The sequence below is a fragment of the Nicotiana sylvestris genome, chromosome 3 (assembly GCF_000393655.2).
Source record: "Nicotiana sylvestris chromosome 3, ASM39365v2, whole genome shotgun sequence".
Taxonomy (NCBI): Eukaryota; Viridiplantae; Streptophyta; class Magnoliopsida; order Solanales; family Solanaceae; genus Nicotiana; species Nicotiana sylvestris.
In genome coordinates this window covers 159,557,880-159,578,398 of record NC_091059.1, presented here as the reverse complement: position 1 = coordinate 159,578,398, position 20,519 = coordinate 159,557,880, and the positions used below count along the sequence as shown (strand labels likewise).

General features: G+C 32.4%; 2 protein-coding genes across 2 annotated transcripts; one reads left to right on the top strand and one right to left on the bottom strand.

The window, feature by feature from the left end:
• The first annotated feature begins 3,103 nt into the window (after nt 1–3,103).
• Nucleotides 3,104–6,583, top strand: LOC104219804 (mitochondrial import inner membrane translocase subunit TIM8). The gene is made up of 2 exons (XM_009770544.2): nt 3,104–3,245; nt 6,230–6,583. The coding sequence occupies exons 1-2, from the start codon at nt 3,198–3,200 to the stop codon at nt 6,416–6,418; spliced, it is 237 nt and encodes a 78-aa protein (XP_009768846.1). The 5' UTR covers nt 3,104–3,197; the 3' UTR covers nt 6,419–6,583.
• Nucleotides 6,584–7,666: 1,083 nt separating this feature from the next.
• Nucleotides 7,667–13,444, bottom strand: LOC104219803 (probable protein S-acyltransferase 7). The gene is made up of 5 exons (XM_009770543.2): nt 12,971–13,444; nt 11,960–12,142; nt 9,858–10,154; nt 8,612–8,845; nt 7,667–8,462 (listed from the first exon to the last, which is right to left on the bottom strand). Exons 1-5 carry the CDS (start codon nt 13,067–13,069, stop codon nt 7,950–7,952), a joined length of 1,326 nt encoding a protein of 441 aa, XP_009768845.1. The 5' UTR covers nt 13,070–13,444; the 3' UTR covers nt 7,667–7,949.
• Nucleotides 13,445–20,519: the final 7,075 nt, after the last annotated feature.

Genomic DNA, 20,519 nt, shown 5'->3' with positions numbered 1-20,519 from the left:
TTTTTTCTTTCTCAAAACTTATAAAGCAATCAAAAGCAGTAAAGCAAACCATCAATAGTGCATGCTTAGCCCCCTATCTCTATTTTCACGTTTACAGATATATAAGTATATATCTTTCATTATTTTCTTTATTTTACTCACAGTTTTCTTTCTTACATAGCAAGGAAATAAACATATGACCACACTACGCAATGTAAATTGTAATAAAAATAAGGAATTGCCAAAATAACAGAGGGTCTGTCCCAAATTTCAATTCCAAATACAAGGAGAAATACAAATTTAATTGATACTGTTAAATAAAATTAAATTAAATTTTGTTCTGTGCTTTCTTATTGTTCTATTCATCCCAAAAATATACTCATATGAATATACTGTTATTTGAAGTTCAGTAGAAATGTGTGTAAAGGTTTCAAGTGTGAAAAGATGGCCTACGTATTACTCGATAAGACGAATTTCAGTTTGAAATATTAACACGTAATTATCAATATGTATTTACTTCTATTAGCTTGAATATGTGGAAGGAGATAAAAGATATCATGCAAGTAAGGTCAATTTTGGACCAATAAAAAAGAAAAGAAGTTCAGATTGCATTAAGAAACAATCTCATGTCATAATAGTGTTTACTTTTGAATTACTAATAGATATATAGTCTTTCACTTTAATTTGATATTGGAATTCTGACTTAAAAAGCTCATCCCTCCACATCTTCCTTGTTATAATTGCCTCACTAATTATTAATTGATTAATTAGTGAGAATTCGGCAGAGAGAAATCTGGTACAGTGAATTAGTGTAATTTCTTTTCGTCAGGGTTGTTTTTTGAAAATCTTTTGGCTCGAAAGTAATAAAAGAAAGGAAGAAAAAGCTATATGCTTTTTTTGCTTTGAGAAAAAAAAGGCAAAGATATATCCTAAGAAAAGATAGAGAGGTAGAAGGAGTGAGAGGGCCAATTGACTGATTTGGAAATGGATAGGTGCTTTGCTTCGTTGAGAAGATGTTGCTTAGCTTTTGTTTCTCCAAAAGATCTTTTCTTCATAAAAGTCAGCTCCCTTGTGGCTGATTTCATGCATGGATATAATTTATTTAATTTAACTTACATAAGCTGATAATGTAATGAGTTGAGTTTTTATCCGAACAAAGAATTTTACTCTGCTTATGAACGATTTCAATAGTTATCTTTTTAGTGAGTAAAAATTATTTTATAAATGTCGATATATAAAAGTTAAACTCTAATTTAAGTTCTTTTGTTTCTTAACCTCGAACTTGTAGAATATTCTAAAAGCATTTCTTTTTCTCTCTTTCTTTGTCAGTTCCTTCCGAGGCTAGGAAAATTTCATTGACGGGACAACATTAAGTTGTCATTCCACTGGAAATAGGACATAAATATCCCTCCATAGGGGGCAAAAAGGAAAAAGAAAGAAAGATAATTTAAAGGAAAAGCCATCATTAGATGGTTGGTTACCTTTTAATTAAGATATACAATAGAGCTTTACATAAGCAAAATTTATTCTACATTTTGGTTTGTCGAACTTGTTAGTAAAAAACAAAAGGAACTGCATTTTTTGTTTGTGAAAAAATGATATGCAGATTGCTTTTACCTCTTAAATTTAACATGAGTCAGGCTCGTGAATAATACATATGAGAAGGTAAAGTAGAAGATCTAATAACTTTTTGATAGGATTAGAATGTACAACTATCAAATTGCAACTAATTTGAAATGATATATCCAAAGTGTATTCAATTTAAATAGTTAAAATTATGGACACTAATAGGGTAAAGAAATTAATTCTACACATTCAAGGTACTTAAAATCCAATTATAAGTATCATTGATAGAAAACATGGAGTAGTAACCTATAGAACATGAAATGGCTTGTTGTTGTTAGTAAACTAAAAAATACAGTTTGAAATCTTTTTATATTGTCAATATATATATATATATATATAATTCAGAAATATATTTTTGTCTAACGAAGAATTTAATGAGCAGCATCACTTCAAGTTTTAACCGTATTATCTCCACATGTAACTAAATCTAAAGTAAATTAAACAGGCGATAAAAAATATCCAAATTAGGTTAATTGCTTCGTAGTGTCTAACAAATTCTTCAAAATCACTCGAGAAAAAAGAATTCTTCAAAGATAATGACACCTTCTATGCTTTAAAACAGAAAAGGGAAACCACACATTATAATCGTTCCCATAAATAATTCAGTAATATATATATATATATAGGAAAACTACATATTTTCATGTACCCCTTCTATACTTATATATTTCTCGGAATGCCCCCAAGATAAAATAAAATTCCTAGATAAAATAAAATTATATAATTCTTCTTAGATGGTATGGTTGATGATATGATAATAGTAAAATTATCAAATGAAGTTGTTTTCTTTATAGGTCTGAACAGATTCTCTTATTTTGTTTTAGATATATAAAATGTATGGCTAAATCTGTTATCGAGTAAAATCTGGTTTCTATGTCTAGCTTAAACTCTTCTAAACTTGTGTTTAGGCTTCTAGCAAATAGTTCTGGATTATAGCTCGGGAAATTAATAGGCATTAAATTTTTATTTTTATTTTATATATTGTAAGATCCTACTCAGTGCTCTTCACTCAAGATCTATCATATAAAGTCAATAAAAATAAGTATATAATTAAAAATCTATAATAGTCAATAATTTTATGGTACGGTAAAATTTATAAGGTAAAAATATAAAAATTTTGTGGTAAAAATTTGTTGTGATTAAAGTCTTATGTCGTAAAATCCTACTCGGTACTCTCTCTTTCTTATTCTGCAAACCTATGTTGTTACGGTATTATCAAAATTATGAACTGAAATTATACTAGTATACTATATATATATATATATATATATATATATATATATATATATATATATATATATATATATATAGCTAGAAAAAGTATATTTTATGTAATTTTTGCGGACGGGTCATGTAACTTGCCCAACAAAAAACCCTTAGCAGGCTTATGCGTAACAGATAACAGTGGGCTAATAATCCGAATTTGGTAGGAAAACGGGCCTGTCCTAGTTCTGGTATCCAATTATAGCCCATCTCATATAACCCGTCGGCTTCAACCGACTTTTGTTAGGGTTTTACCTAAGGTTTTAGTCAAGAAATCTTTACTCTTCTCCGCGAGAACCAGAAAATAGCATTCGTAAACCAAAAGTTCCATGGATCCATCAGCCCTAAGCTCTCCCGAATTGCAGCAATTTCTCAGTGTAAGTTTCAATCATGAACAGTTTTATTTTATGTGTATTCACTTATCTATTTTTTTTGGTTCCTTATAGTTTATGCTTTGATATTCGTAAACTGATCTAGCCTATGAACAGTCTTTTGGCATAATATTTTGAAAATTTATTTGGGCATTATATATTCGTAAAGCTACTCTGAGTCTCTGCTGCACTGGTTTTAGAAGGATTGATTCAGACAGATTATGCTTCTTTTTGTGGATATTTGTTTGAGTGACTTAATGGGTAGGGAAATTATTACTTTGATCTTTGATCTTTTTGGTTTAATCTTGTCTGTAGTTTGGTGTAATTTGTCGGATATGCATATTCTTGTCTGTAGTTTGGTGTAATTTATAATTGTAAAACATAGAGCAAAAGTAATCTTGAATTAATAAGACTTCAATAGATATGAGTTAGAATGCATAACCAATTTTTCGCTACAAATGCAATGACCCAAATAACTTGTACAATAAATTGTAAATAAATCCGTTTTAAACTGATGGGTGTATATGATAACATTGTAAACAAAAATCACAATTGACAACCTTTCAATTTACAATTATTTATCAATTATATACAAATGTCTATTATTACATGACTTAAAGAACAGACGGCAGGTAATTAGAAAGTTTACCTCAAATCACAAGGATGTCGATACTATAACTTAAAGAATACTACTTGTTTGAAAGTTTACCTTTACGTCGATACTATCAAGAGTTTATGATAAAGAATGTAGAATATTGACTTCTTTTATGGAAGTTGTCGCAGCTTCTCCTTGTTCTAAATTGTTTTGATTTTAATATTCTTCTTCCCTCGATGGAAAGGTGTGGAGGTCAGAATGGGTTCGCATGTTGATAGGTAGATGAGGGATTCTCTTAGTCTTACCGATAGTATTAGTAATATTCATATATTTTCTTATTCCTAGATCTTTTTATTACACGTGTCATTCTTTCCAGTAGAATTAGTACTATTCTTGTATTTCTTATCTCTAGATCTTTGTTATTACACGTTTTGTCTTTATTTTTTATTTTATTTTTTGTTCTTTTCTTGTTGTTGTTATTGTTGGTTGCTTCCTTGTCACTGTTCCTTGAGCCGAGGGTCTATCCGAAACAATCTCTCTATCTTCACAAGGTGGGGTAAGGTCTGCGTACACATTATTATCCTCCCCAGGCCTCACTTGTGGGATTACAATGGGTTCGTTATTGTTGTTGTATTCCAGAATCCTAAAGTGAATCCTAATCCTAAACAAAGAAAAGATACAACTATAGAATCCTTAACAAAGAAAAACCTAAAGAATCCTAAAGCTAATGGAAAGCCACACAGTATTAAAGAATCCTAATCCTAAACAAGAAAAACCTAAATACACCGCAGTTTTTATTTTTTCCCGAAAATAAAAATTTATATTACAATTACAATTATATCCAACTTAGGATTCACCTACTAAGGGTAAAAAAGATAACAATATTCCAGCAGGGGCTTTGTGCCTTTTTGATGAAGTAAGTGAATATTATTAACAAAAGGCATCAAGAAGATGCAGATGTTACAAAGAAACAGAAAGTATCAACCCAAAAATATTAACAAAAGATCTATCATAAGACTAAGGAGCTGATAAATTCCAAAAAGGATTTAGGGTTATAAATAGGGGTAAGATTAACCCAACTAAAAAGATTAACTAAACATTTGGCTTTAAGAGAATGATTGGCAGTTGAGATCCCATCAAAGCATCTTTGATTCCTTTTGGTCCATATACACCACAAAATACAAGCAGGAACCATAGCCCAAGGGGCTTTGTGCTTTTAATATAGTATAGAATTTGTATTTTAGAGCAAAATTGTCTAAACATAACGTTCTTTAAATCTTAAACTCATTCTTATACTGCTATACATATAGTTAATGAAACAAATAGGACTCGTTGGCAACGCTGAACACTAATGTGTAATAACAGCGGTTAGGCGTTAAATTCAACTAGTTAGTATTATCATTATGGATCTTTTGCTTCTTCCGATAGATTGCAGGTCTTTTGACACAACTCTATTGATGTGATTTTAGCCTACCGCATTTCCTGTTAGCACATTCATTCATCCTTGTGTCATATCTACATACTGATGCATATTAAGGTGTGAATAGGATATTACCCAGCCATTTTAGGCAACTTTCCACATTGTCATTTACTCGTTACTTGTACCCCCTACTAGATGTTATAACCTAGTCAATATGCTTACTGAAAGATATACCATTTTTTAGAGGAAAATAATTGCAGTAAAAACTTTTCTTTCAGAAATCCTTCATCCACTTCCCAGCCGACTTCCTTCTTCATTTCCTTTACCTTTATAAGCTGCCAAAATGATTGTTTTCCCTTTCTTAAAATTTCTCTGACATTGAGGGATTAAAGAGAAGAAGTAAAAGTGCACAGAAAAATTGAACAGACACCTATTGTGTTCAACATAATACTGTTTACTGGTTTCTTGGAATGTTATATTAACCAGTTACAAGATTCAAAAGTCTCACTCCATATGAGAACATTTTAACTGCCTCCTTACAACTAGAAAGAGGAAACAGAGAAAGCAGAAACATTCTAGGTATAAAACACTTGTTACTTAAGCTCATTACTGAGGAAATTGTTTCAAGTGCCCTCAGATTTTTCCAGTGTGTCAGTCCAACAGTACACACAGTTTTAGGTTTGTCTTTAATCTATTGTCTGTCTTCCCACTTATTATTGTTTTTATTATATTATCGAGTATCAAAGTTTCCCTGGCTTACTATATTGTTTTGATACGTCGAGAAATGTATCACCATTGCTATTTTCCTAGATGTGTTGGAAGAAGTCAGAAGACATTGCATGACTACTTAGTTGCTTGATTTGATTTAGTTGCCCCTACTTTCATATTGGGTTTTAACAAAATGGCAGTTCCCGGTTTTGCTCTTTGTGTCTTGTGGCTTTCTAATATTTGCACCTGATTTCTTCATTTATGCAGGAAGAGAAGGAAAGGGCCATGCTCAAGGAAGTAGTTGCAAAGCTTACAAGTTCCTGCTGGGACAAATGCGTTACCGGTACTCCTGGAAGCAAGTTTAGCTCTAGTGAATCTAATTGTTTAGCCCACTGTGCACAACGCTATATGGAGATGAGCGCGATCATTATGAAACGGTTCCAGAGCATGCACTGAAGAAGAATTAGCCTTATAAAATGGATATGATAATCCTTTTGATTCCTTTGCTCAAAGATATTTGAAAGAGACTTGTAATTTTTTTCTTGCTTTTAAATACTATTGATGTGGTGTTACTGATGATATAATTTTACGAAATGCAGAGATGCTCTCATTTTTATTTTACTCATTTTCTCCTCTTCATGAGCGAGGACCTACATCCCAGTCCACCTTCCCTCAAAAATCAAACTACTAGTAAATTCTCATGAAATATGTCAACAGCCAAGGCTAAATGAATTTTGTTCCTTTTGCTTGTAGTGAAATAAGCTGTATATTGTTGCCAGTAACATAAACCCTAACATTGACAGAGCGAGAGTAAAGGTGCGCTCTGTTTTTTTTTTTTTTTCCAACACAAATAATATAATGTTTCAAAAGAGTTACATTATTTGTGTGCTTTTAGTCCTTGTAAAAGCAAACACATTGCTTAATTCAGGGTCAAATGTGTTAAGTCGAATATTATAATAAAAATAGCATGGTATAGCCAGTTTTCTGGTCATTCAAAAATAGTCAGCGTTTACCAAGTCAATAAAAAATAGCCACTATTTTGCTGCAATAGAGATCGGTCCAGCATAATATACTGGAGTTCGGTGCACCTGTGTATGAACTCCAGCATATTATGCTGGACCGTTATACTTGTTGGAACTCCAGTATATTATGCTGGAGTTCTAGTTTACTTATGCTGGAACTCCATCATATTATGCTGGAGTTCCAACATACTTATCCTGGAACTCGAGTATAATATGCTGGAGTTCAAGTAAACTTATGCTGGAGTATACTGGCGTATTTTTCAGGATTTGAACAATGTTTTCGCTCAAATTTATCTTTACATAAAAAGTGGCTAAATTTCAATTACTTTTGAAACTGGGCTATTTTTGAACGACCGGTTGTAAATCTGGCTATTTTTAAATTTCACCCAGTATTACAAGGAATACAGCTGACAAATTAACAAAAACATGTGCAAGGTGCCTTTTGCGTTGAATATCTAAAACAAACAAGAAAACAGTGAATTTATAGGGAAAAGTGAAGTTCTCAAATGAAATTGAATCATTTCTGAAAAGCTTTTATTCTAAGCTGGAATTATATTATCATAAATTGTTCGATTTTTTTAAAAAAGTGACTGGACCATAGGTTGGGAATCTATAACAAATCAACTGAGCAAAAAAGAGAAGAGAAAAGAGATGGGAAGCATAAGGAGGAACTTGATGAATATGAGAAATTGGGAACGGAGAAGACCATGAATTGCAGGAATCATTTCTTCCAAGTATCCCTTGCAAAATAAACACAGCGCAAAGAATTTTGGTTGCCTTCACATAAGAAAAGAAAATTAAAACCCCAAAAAGAAAAAGAGAAAGAAAATAATATACACACAGAGAAGCCTGGAAGATTAAGTTCACAGTGGTTGATCCCACCCATAAACTCCATCACCGTTGGCTAATGATCTTTACACTTGTCAGTTCTTTTACAATAATTGTAACAGCGCCCAGGTCAACAACTATTGCCCGTTTTCAGTTGGGAAAGCACCATCGCTGCCAGTTATCCGATTTGAGTCTCCAATCTCAGATGCCATAGCAACTACATCAGGTGGTATTTCCAAGGTCCCACTTCTTCTTCCCCAACTAGAGCGCCTCGGGTGTAGTATACTACGCCCATCTGCCAATGTGGCACCACTTAGCTCTGAGGATATAACTGATAGCTCCTCGTCCTTATCTAGTTGATTGTCATTTCTAGGTTGTCCTTCAAATTCATTTCCTCCTGTTGCTGGCTCATGCCAAGCAGGCTTCCTTCCCCTTTCTAAATCACTCATTGTTTTCTCCAAGTTTGGACTAACAAAACCACCTCCTACTTCACGAGGTGCTATCCCAGGTTCTCTTGCCACTTTGGCCCTGAAGTTGTTCTTGGAAGGAGGTATACTAGTGCAGAATATCTCCAAGAAATTATGAAGTACACCTTTGTTAAATGGGTTGACTCGACGATCATACCGATATCTGAAATTCTCATACGTTGACTGCAAGCACACAGAAGATTCAAATGTCAAAAAAAAAAATTGGTACTTCAATCTCCGAAATTTACATGTTAGAGAACTAGTGCATGAGGGTAAGTTTTCCCCTTTGCCTAGAAAAAACAAGGGGAGTAATTTAAAGAACAAAACATTACCTGATTTGTGCCAATAAGATACAGATGGAAGACGGTCAGGCCACCAACAAACCAAACTGATATAAATGTATAAATGATAAGCACAATAGAAGCAGGAGTCTTGGCCATTGCCTTCCAGATTGAGGTCTGCTCACCATCCATGATCCTTTTAATGTAGACCCAGCAAAAGCCGTGCACGTATATGCAAAGAAGTGTTGTTGAGAAGACAAACATGAAGAAGAAACGGTAATTCCTCTGCACCAACAAACATAATATGGTTAGAGTTAGAAAGCCAAGACACGAACAACAACATTACAGAAACTTTCTCTGAAAGCTCAGGCATTATAGAAGTAAACCTTTGCTGTCAGAACAGCATAACATCTGCCATGAAAATATAAAAGCAGGAGTCTAATACAAGTTCTAAAGTACTTACAAAACCACAGCTTCAAGATCAAGATGTCCTAACGGGGTTAAGATTAAAGGGAAAATCTACAGAATCATCACAATCAGAAAAGGTCTCGACTTAAAAGTTTTTGTAAAACAATTAATGAAAAATAAAGACCATTCTCCAGCAAAATCCACTCATTTTGGAATTGTTTAGTAGACTGATACCTCAAAAATTAACAAACCCATTTTGTTACAAAGATTCTCAGTGCGAAGAAAAACATCAAATATGCTTAGTCGTTAATACTTGAGCAGTGCACGGAATTGCAAGAATGGGCAATATCAGCTATGGAGAGTTGAATGATATACACATCACTCAATAACTGACCAGCACCCTTAGCCCGAAGAGTGCAGGGAAGAAAATGTAAATGGAAGCACTGGCAGCTCTTTCATGAGTTGTTCTAGCTAACCTTAAGGAGGAAGAAGACGACCCAGAAACATGCTTTTAGGGGAGAAGTTCTATGAATTTAGGGGAGAACTTCTATGAATTTTGGAAAGGGCACGCGATAGCGCAGTTATGCAGGACATGGTTTCACATGACGATGAACTTAGTTGTGCATGTCCTGAGAAATTTAAGAATAAGAAAAAAACAAACTAAAGGTGAAAGAAATGTGCCAATGTACCTTCATACATCAAACTAATACTAGATAATGAAAAAATCAATGACCAACACCCGTATAATACAGAACCATGGATTGAGAGGATAACTAAAGGAGGAAAGTCATGAATGCATTGTAGTATCAAGGTCAAAGTGAAAAAGCATTTCTTTGAGACAGCTTTTAATGGCAAAAGAAGATGTTTGAATTTAAAATGAGGTACTCACCAGTCCAATACATTGTCCGACCCAGGGGCAGTGATGGTCGAAACGTTCGACACAGTTGTTACAAATTGAGCAGTGTGAACAACGTGGAGGCCTGTACAGCATGCATGTATCACAATATTTGGACTTTACAGTTATTCCATTGACATTCACATCCTTGATGCGGGGCAAACGTAATTGTGGGGTTTGACCAGGTCCAGCTTGAGCACTTCCTTCAAAGTTTTCTGGTTCTGGAGGATGAGGATTGCGAGGAATTATACCGGGATCTCTTCCAGAAGTCAGTAGAAGAAGGACTAAGACCTTTGGAAAGAAAATATCGATTACTTCATATCGACTCATAAATGTACATGCTTTGTAGCCGTAAAACAAAAGAGATTACGGTAAAAACCACCCATTCATAGTTCATTTATCTTAAAAAGTTTAGCCTGAACATTGTAAAAAATTTCCTTACTAAGAATTGAGAAGGTTATCTGCTTCATGGGGTACTCGAGAAAATAAAGGTCGCCCACCTTCATGCAATATCTACAAGGAATTCATAAGACTGCAAGAACCTAGATTCATTCCCTTGTACGGCAAAGAAAATACAAGCAACTTAACATTCTCCATCATGAACAGACTAATGTAAGAACAAGACAAGATGCAAGGATTACTGCTTTTAACTGTAATTCTTGTCCTCCTGATTCCCTGGGTTCCTTAAGGAATTTGTTGATTCTCTTTCAAAAGTCATTTGCCCAAGCGATTGGTCAAGAATATCTCAAATGTCATTCTTTAAAAGTGAACTTGGAGAACAAAGGACAAACTTTTAGAACTCCTGGCAATTGATTTCTTCTGCTTAAAAACCTGAAGAAGTGGCAGAAGGAAAACGAATTTGAAGTTCAGCCAGTTCACCAGAGAACAAGTACTTACAAATTCAGATTTTTTTTTATAAGACCCAATTCAGAACTCTCATTGCTCAATCTTCACACAATACCCAGTCTCTGTTCTCATTCAAAGCCTACTTTAGCTGGAGAGTGTTGATCATAGACATGAAAGGGTTAAGAATCGTATCTTTTGTCACAAGAAAGTATCAGTGATACTTTACTACTCCAGATTCCAACTATTCAATCTTCACCCTTTTTTCTAAACTTCGTCATCAACTCAACATGCCAGCTTGATTCTGACAAATTGTCAGCAGCTTTTATATGTACTAGCATAAGAGTTCCACAGTTCCTCTATCATTCCCTTGCCCGGCAAAGCATAAATCTTGTTCACCATATAGGCCCAAAATCGCTCTCTCATTCCTAGTTTCTAAATTACAGTGAGACAATACAAAATCCATCAGGCTCTCGTAAGAGGACTTTCACTTGGTTTGAATGGATGGACAATGGCAACATCACGTGATGCCTCTTGTTGCTCAGAAGATCTCAATTGCCAATCAACATTAGAAATAGCCTTGTAAACACTCTTGAGGAAACAATATCTATTTGTCAAGGGTAATGGTTCAGTACTTCAGTTTGTGCAGCCAGAATAAAATGGTGGAGCATGAACTAAATATTTCAAACCCAATACATTTTCAAAATATATCTGCCCTTCTGGCCACATCTCCGATCTCTTTTTTTGAGTCGATGGATTTCACATAACTATCGATCCAATCACTTTTTATAACAGTGCATCACCAATCAAAAGAGCCAAGTCCTCGGCAATTCTTGATCTAAAATGTCGTCCGAGCTACAAAGTTAATAAATGCAGAAGATCGATGTATTCAGATCAAAATTCTTAAATCATCACGATCACAAAGGCTTTCTGCCACATACCATATCCAGTCCAACTGCCGATCCAAAATAAAGATGTTTGTCACCTATGAACTCCCAGACTACTCATTCACCATTTTTTTTTGAGAAGGAACTACTCTTTCACCATTCAATGCCCAAATTGAATGAAAATTATGCAAGCAAGAAAAGGAAATAGCCAGAGTAAAACACACAACATTTGCACAAACAAGGGAAAGGTAGTCAAGTTTTTGGAATAATTTATTATCTCGCTATTGAGAAGGCTAATATAGCCATAAAACTATACTTTAAAAATAACGTAGTCAGTGGAAGCAGAAGCAAAAAACAAACACTTACATAAACTGTGAAAACAACAGCGGCGATCATGATTGACCACCCCCAGTCACCAGCAAAATCATCCACCATTTTCCTCGCAACAAAGACACAAAAAACAGCAACCGGGGCAACAATAAGGAAGATGGTCATAAAGACCGACCTCACATCAGGCCCAAAGATAAACCTTCCTTGAAGAATAAATTTCTGCACAATGAAGAGGCAATAATGTCAAGAAAAGTGCGCAATCACTAGATGTTACCTAAAGAACTCTTTAATTGGTAGAAAATGTCGAATTTTAGCAACTACACATCTAATTTGGAGAGCATGTTAAGTTGTTAACAGTAAATGTCTTCAGAAAGCAAAGAGAAAAAACTTCTGTTAATATTTACTAGTATCTCACTATATCATCCACGGAGATGTATCCTTGAGGAACACAGGCGAGTAAACTCCAATTAAGTTTGAACTTTGCTTCTATTTAACAGCAACAGAATATTGAGGCATCTCAAAGTTATGTAGAGTTTTAAAATTAATGCATTAATTTCTGCTTTCCTCAATTGCTTCTTTTTCTTCTTTCATCCTGGGATTTCAACTTAAGGTATTTGTCTTTACCTGATTTGCCATATTTTGCAGAAAATTCATGAAAAAGTTACATACACAATCGTTTTTTTTTTTCAAATTAAGAATGTTAATGGGAACTTTAGTTTGTCCAAAAGAATCTCATAGGAATATATGAGGAAAGTTTGGTTTTGGAGTCTACAAATGCATCATTGATGTGTATTCTTTTATTAGAGTCAACTTTACAGCAATTATGCTCTTCTGGTTTTATGTTATGTACTTCTAAGAGATGACTCAGCTAACATTTATAAAGTATTACGAAAATAATTCCAAAAATATCAAACATTAAATGCTCATTCGATAATTGAGACTCATAAAAATAAATTATGAACTTGCAAAAGAAAATCTGAGATTCAAGCAATACTCAATAGGAAACCTACATAATAGAAGAGCAGAGGGAAAAGGTGAATCACTTACATTGCTGCCTTTCCAGGCCTGATAAGTCCGGATAAAGGCGGACTGATCGGCGGCACCACCGCCGGAATCTGAACTGTTGGGCGGAGCCACCCCATACATCTCTATTTTTTTTTTTAAATCTCTTTCTTCTCTCTCAATTAATTAGAATAAAGTAAAGGAGAGAATATTTAGTAGTAGTACAACTTGGATTGGGAAAAGGTCAATGAAAACGAAAGGGAAAAAGTAAAAAAGGCGGCTTTGTTCTCTTCTCTCTAACTTTTAATTATTACTTGCGAGTTGCGTGGAATGAGTCAGCCACGCGGAGTCATTGCGTCAGATCCAGGTGACAATAGGTAGCACCGGCGGCGGCGCACGGCAATTTTGGTGGCAGTGAATTTTGAGAATTAGAGAAGTTGTTTATTACTGTGAAGAAGAGTGTGGGCGAAGTTATGTTTATTAGAAAGAGTGTGTGTGGGCGTGAGTTGGAAATGAAATGATTGAAGGAGGAGGAGGAATTTTGAATAACTTGAAAACACCACCCTCTTTTCTCTCTCCAAACTTTCCTTTCTTATGGGACTTCCGCGGCTTATCAACAGCGGGTAAAACCTCAACTTTCATCTAAGGTAATAATAACCCAACGCGGCTTATAATGTTATTTAGCATTATATTTTTAAAGTTATGATTTATATATACTATTTATTATAATATTAATCACTTATTATATTATAAATTATGCTCTGCATAATAAATGGAGTAATAGATTAAGATAAACCCAGTACCATAAGGTTCGATACGCCCCTGCCCCTGACAATTACATAGGATAAATAATGATAGGTACATAAGGTGTAAATAAATTTTTTATAATACATAATTTGCAGAAATTAATTTTAAGATGAGCAACTTCTCATGACAAAAGCAACGATATACTTATAAAGTACTAGTTTGATCTATCATTTTAGATTTATGGGTTCCTACAAAAATTAAGTTAATATACAATATTAACCGGATTAACGAATTGGGTTCCAAGCTAAATATTCTTATAAATTTAATGAATTTTTCAATACAAAAACATATTCGGGACAAAAACTACTGGGTTCACGGGAACCTGTAGCTAATGAACTGAATCCGCCTCTGTTTCTATGCACGTGCGTTACACGTATATGCTGAATCATGTGTTATACGATTTGAAAGAAAATAATATCAATATTATTAAAATAAAATCTTGAGTAAAATTACACATGGAAGTAAAGTATAGGTTTTTGTGAATGATCAATGTGAATCTTTGTATTGTGACTTGTTTGACTAGGTCAACATGATTGGATATCGTCCGAACCGATAGATATGAACAATAATAATTTAATATTATATATATATATATATTATGATTTTTTACTTCTTTTAATTTTATGTGCAAACATGTAATGGAGCATATCTCAGGTAACAATATTCCTGCTGCATGTAATTTCTACCCACAAAACAGATCCAAACCTAGTATAAATCAGTCGAAACTCCACACCAATATTAATAATAATAACTAATAGCAAACAATTGTAATTATGGATGACATGACCCAGGCAGGCAGGCCAATATTATCTTTATCGACTTCATCATCAATATCTTTAAAGATGGGGTTTTGTAGAAATTTTTTTGTATATCTTGACTACACCATCATACTCACTGTAGGGTAATTCTAGACGATCACTATCTCTATACACATTTTTAATAAAATTCAAATATTGTCTATTTCAATTAAAAATTTATTCCTTATAAAAAATCTATCTATATTATTATATAAAAACACGAATGTTTTATGCTAAATGTTGAACGACTAAAATATTCTTGAAATATTGATCGACTTATATACCCTTAATTAATTAGATATCTCTACAATTTTAATGTACAAAAAGGTAAAAGTCTTGCAATTAAAGTCCAAGGTTTTGTAAATAAGACCAAATTTTACGTTGAAGATTGTATTTTACAATAAAGAATACTAGAAGAAAGAGATAATTTTTTATGAGAGTTAGGAGAACGGGAAGCTTAGTTGGAAAAGAAAGCCATATTGTAGCCAGATATAATTTGAACACAAACTACCCGTTTGGACATAAGAATTTTTTCATTTTCTAAAAAGATTTTTCACTTTTTTTTCGAAATCAGTGGCCATAAAATTTTCAATTTTCATTTGAAAATGAATTTTGAAATTTTTCGAAAATTTGAAAATCTGCAAAAAGTTGTTTTCAAAAAATTTACTCAGATCACTCACAGAAATTCAAAAACAACCCAAAATTATATTCTTGTCCAAACACAACTCTAATTTTCAAATATCATTTTTACTTGATTTTTTTTTTTTTTTGGAATTTTACAATTTTTATGTCCAAACACCCACTAAATAGTCTAAAATTTGTGTGTCCAATATAGAGTTGAAGTTTCAAAGCAATCTCACTTGGACTAGAACACTGTGAACCACTTATTGCCTTTATATGAAGGTCACAATTTATTTTAACGAGTAGTACCTTTTTATTGGAGTATCACTATTTTGACAGGTAAATTCATTATTTCTTCCATCACGTGAATTCTATCGAAATTTAATTTTTATGTATCAGTACGGGAAGGAAGCAGTCATCCATAGTAGCATTTATGCCTTGAAAAATATAATTAACGTTCAACAACTATTGTTGAGCTGCAAAAAGTACAAGAAAGCTTCGAGAAAGCAGTGGCGGACCCAGAATTTTGTGTAAGCGGGTTCTATCGGAGAAGTCCATAACTAACATAAGCGGTATAAGCCGTATAAGCGGGTTCAAAAATAAATTTTATACAAAATTTACCTTGCTTTAGCCATAATTTATACATATACGCAGTATTATTTTTTGACGAAGCGGGTTCAATTGAACCCACTTTTCACCACTTGGGTCCGCCCCTGCGAGAAAGTTGTTTCTGCAATGAACAAGCATTGATGTCTAACAATTTCTAATTAGGGAAAGAAGGTTGAATTCGTGCTTGGATTTGTTTAGATTTTCAATCATGACACAACTTTCTAAGTTTAACTCTCTAAACATAAGAGGTACGAAAGAGTAGACATAACTTGATAAGGTAATTTTCATTTAAGTTTGGTCTAGGATTTTGTTTGCGATAATTTCATAATCGAGTTCATTGTTGAGATTGGCAAAAGCAAATTGTATCTATCTCAAGTTTTTAATATGAAGACATCACTTCCGTTGTGCAATCACCTTCTTTTTACGCTAGATATTAGATCTTGGATATAGCTGACCAATGATTTGAGGACTTGCGTTACAAAGTTAAAGTTTTGTGTCAATTTATTTAATGTTATTGTTTTATGTGTTTGTTGTATAGGTTCAATATGGAAGTTAACAGAACTTTTCTAAAACTTTTATCAAGAAATTTTATTTTGTCACAGATCTGAGTTTAGGAAGCTTGATTGTTGTGAGAGCTATGATTACGGGAAAATCACTTTAGATTTGTTATGTTACTATATAACTATTGATATAATCTTAAAAGGAAGAATAAAAGATTAATTACAAGGGAAAAAATTATCAAGTACGTAGCATAAATTTGCTAATTAGCTACGAAGTTGAAAAAAAAAGGACACGTGATTCATAAACCAAGTTCAAGAGATATGCAAATCTATTTGGTTATGTTCTTTTTTAGATATTTTTGGGATTAAGAAATCACAGGCTATATAACTCTTTTATAGGAGTAAAAGTTATAAAATTTGAACGAGAGATTTCCCATATATAATAGGGAAAATTTCACCTAAGAACAACTAGGCTCCCTACTTTTTAACTTTATAGCTCATATTTCAATTTACAACCAATTAGTCCAAAAATAATAGGCTAATACCCAACATTCAACTCCAACGGATTCTTAAAATTACTATTTAATTTTTAAAAAAGATGGCTCAAGCTTTTAAGTTAATTTTTGAATCAGTAACTGTGACTCAAATATTAGTTCAACAAACCAAATCTATTTGGGTGGTGAAAATTAAATTTTTAACAAGCTAAAATATGTGGGTTTAAATTTCGAATTTGATTTTAAAGAAATTTAGAGTGGGTGTTATTTAGACTTGTTAGAAATAGTATAAGGAGGTTGTATATAAAATTTGAAGTCATTTAATGGAGATTTGGACTGGTTTTGAACAAGAATTGTAATTGAAAATCGTGGAAGAAGTTCGTCTACAGACGCTTGTATAAAGGTGTATAAAAGTGTATAAGATATGTTTATACACTCATATACACTATTATACAAGATTATACAAAAAACTGACTTCGTCTTCTACCTGCGTTTACTCTGAAATTTAACTCAAATCTTGCTCAAATCTACTCCAAATCACTTCAAATTTAAAATTTGACCTCCTTTTGATATTTTCAATCAATTGGAACAACGCCCAATCGAAATAACTAACAAACTCAAAAAATCCTATTTTCGAAAGCAAAGCTTTGAATGGCCTTCAATGGTGGACTTCTACTCTTCAATTTTCTGACATTGCAAACAGGGGGAGAAGCAGAAAATACGCGGCCCATTGAAGCATATGTAGAAGATGTAAGAAGAAGAGAGAGTGAAAGCAAAGGTTGTGAGATTTAACTCTATACCTTTTAGAAGCAATGGTTATAATAACACATATTTTGACTTTGCTAATACTTTCATGTACAATATGGGCTAGGTAGGGTAAAACTTAAAAATATGGGCCATTTTTTGTTATGATGTGAAGTCATGTGTATTTCTTCCTTGTAATTCTTTCTATATAATATCTTTATAAGTATCATGAAATTAATATTGTCTGGCAACTAACAATCACTTATAAATATAAATTGATAATCGCATCTACGGAGTACACTTTTAATACCTACTTTCTTATATTATTATTTTATTTATTTATTATAAATGTCGAACGATGAAAGTATTTAAATTTGGACAAGAATAATTTTAGTTACACTTGTGTTTCGTAGAGAAGATAAATAAAGCGCATGATCATACAATCTCAAATTATAGACTGCCGTTGTTGCTACATGATTTCTCGCATGAACAATTATATGTTGAATTTTTAAGAGGGATATTAATGTCAACTACAAGAATTTGTTGTTCCTTCTTATGAATAATTGACTAAATATTTACGTGCAAAGCACGTATATAGATGCTAGTACTATATTAAAAGCACGAAAGCCCTTAACGAAATATCGTTCGCCTTTTTTTATCGTTTTAAAATAGAGTTTATATTAGACAACATAGTCATTATATTATTTTCCTTATATTTAGCACTTTATAATCAAGTAAAATTTTGCTTATTAAAGTTTTCCTTATTTGAATTGCTACACACTGTCACACCCTTTTTTACCCCTCAAAAGATAATGTGTGTTATGGATTGTGGGTTAAAGAGTTTTTCCAATTAAAGTGACAAATTTGAAATAGGGATTATTTTATTTACAGAGTCGCCACTTGGAATTGATTTTTGCCGGTGTTCCAAGTCACCTTTTATTTGAATCCCTATTCAATGGAAGGTTTGACTCTATTATTATTGGTCTGCGAAAACAAAGTTCGGGTAAGGAATTCTGTTGATCGGGGAGAAGGTGCAAGGCATTCCCCGAGTCTCGTGGTTCTAGCACGGTCGCTTTATTGACTATATTTGGCTTATATTATTTTGGATAACTTGTGTTTTATTGGATCTCATCTTTTACCTATGTCTGCTTTTATTGCCTGATTAAAATTATGAAAAAAGTTATCTTGAAATAAGTTACGCGTACTAATACTTATTTTGGTACGTATCACAATTATGCCACGGAGACCATACACATAGCCATGATATTTAATTATTTAAAGCGCACCTAAATAAACTAGCACATTTGAATTATTTTCCTAAACTAATTTAATATTATTGTAAGGCCAAGAGTTATGGAATTGTTTGTGGAAAAAATGTATGATTTTAGATATTTGAATAAATAAACTATCATATACTAATACCCTACATCCCAACAATTAAAGCCTAAACTTATTAGTGTCCAAATCTTCCAAACTTTTAGCAAGTTTAAATACTATATTTTCAAAAACATGATTAAGCATATAACATTTAAGGATTGATTCACATTATTATTTATAAAGTTTAAAGATAAATAAATAAAATCACATAAAATAAGATTAAAAAACAGAGGGAAAAATAAGCCTTTTAATGCAAGATTTCCAATCTCCAAGAATATGCACAATAACTTAGACGAACGCCGAACAAGCATAAGCGAAGATGATCATCAAAGCCGGTGAACAGAGCTCCAACGTAATCCTCGACCTCGACTGTTAACACCACTCTTTGGCGTGTAAAAATGGATGTTTTGAAGTATTTTTGTTGGGTTTGGGGTGTTATATTGCTGGAAATTTTCGAAAGAAAGAGAAAGAAAGAATGACACGAGTAGAAATTATCGTAGCGTAGAAGAAGAAAAAATTTGTTTCTCTCAATTCTCTCCTCTCTTTTCTCTCCTTTCTTCTTCATTTCTTCTCATATTTTCTCTTCTATTTATAGCAAAAAATTTCAAAATTATTCAGGTTTGTTGTTTTTCTAAAATATTTTTTAATTACTTTTCTTTTAAAAATTCTACTTTCTTTTACTTTTCTTTTTTTTAAATTTTCAGCCATCTTTACTTTTATTTTTTAATTCCCACTTTCTTTTACTTTTTATTTTTTAAATTTCCACAAAACTTTACTTTTATTTTTTTTAATTTTCCACTTTTTGTTTTTACTTTTTAAAAGAGAATTCCACCTACTTTTACTTTTATTTTTTAATTCCCTACTTCCCTTTTTTCCTTATTTATTTAATCTCTCCAGAAATAAAAAAAATTAATATTTTCGGATTTTTTTAATTATTTTAAAATAAAATAAAAATAAAATAATATTAAACCCCTATAATAAAAAGTGTAACAAAGCTAAAAATTGTAGGTTAAAACCCTTAAAATATTTACATAGAAAAGTGACAAAAATTAAATATTGTCAAAAATTAGGTGCTCACACACACGAAAACCTAATATTTAGGACATCCAAATAAAAAAATTAACTTGTGCAATCAAACAATTTATTAACTAGACTATTTGACTAGCACACGGTACCTACATCATCCGAAAATTACCTAGCTTTTTTCTTGTCTTTTCTGCAATTGGAATTCAAGTGTTCAATTAATTTCATCAATCCAATGTAATGAAGTTACATTTTTGCCATCTACTTTAAAGGTTAATAACTGCTTTGAGTAGTAAATATTTCCTCTATTTCAATTTGTGTTCTTTACTATAGTTTTTTTTAAAAATTTGTTTAAAAAAGTATCTTTTTATGCTTAGTAACTCTTTAATTTCACCGTTTCACATGACATATTTAAGACAATTAGATTCAATGATATTTTTATCAGCGGATACAAGATTGTATTTATTTCTAGAACAATAAAATAAAGATTAATTATATCTATCTATATTAATATCTTAATATCTATATCTATATCTATCTATATTATATTAAAAGCACGAAGCCCCTTAGCGAAATGTTGTTTGCTTTTTTACCATTTAAAAATAAACTTTACATTAGATCA

Coding starts and splice junctions, on each gene's coding strand:
- LOC104219803 (XM_009770543.2), bottom strand. CDS start 13,069: ATGTATGGGGTGGCTCCGCCCAACAGTTCAGATTCCGGCGGTGGTGCC. Junction 12,143..12,970: donor AGGCCTGGAAAGGCAGCAAT/GTAAGTGATTCA, acceptor TTCATTGTGCAG/AAATTTATTCTTCAAGGAAG. Junction 8,846..9,857: donor TCGGACAATGTATTGGACTG/GTGAGTACCTCA, acceptor TTGTTGGTGCAG/AGGAATTACCGTTTCTTCTT.
- LOC104219804 (XM_009770544.2), top strand. CDS start 3,198: ATGGATCCATCAGCCCTAAGCTCTCCCGAATTGCAGCAATTTCTCAGT. Junction 3,246..6,229: donor AATTGCAGCAATTTCTCAGT/GTAAGTTTCAAT, acceptor TCATTTATGCAG/GAAGAGAAGGAAAGGGCCAT.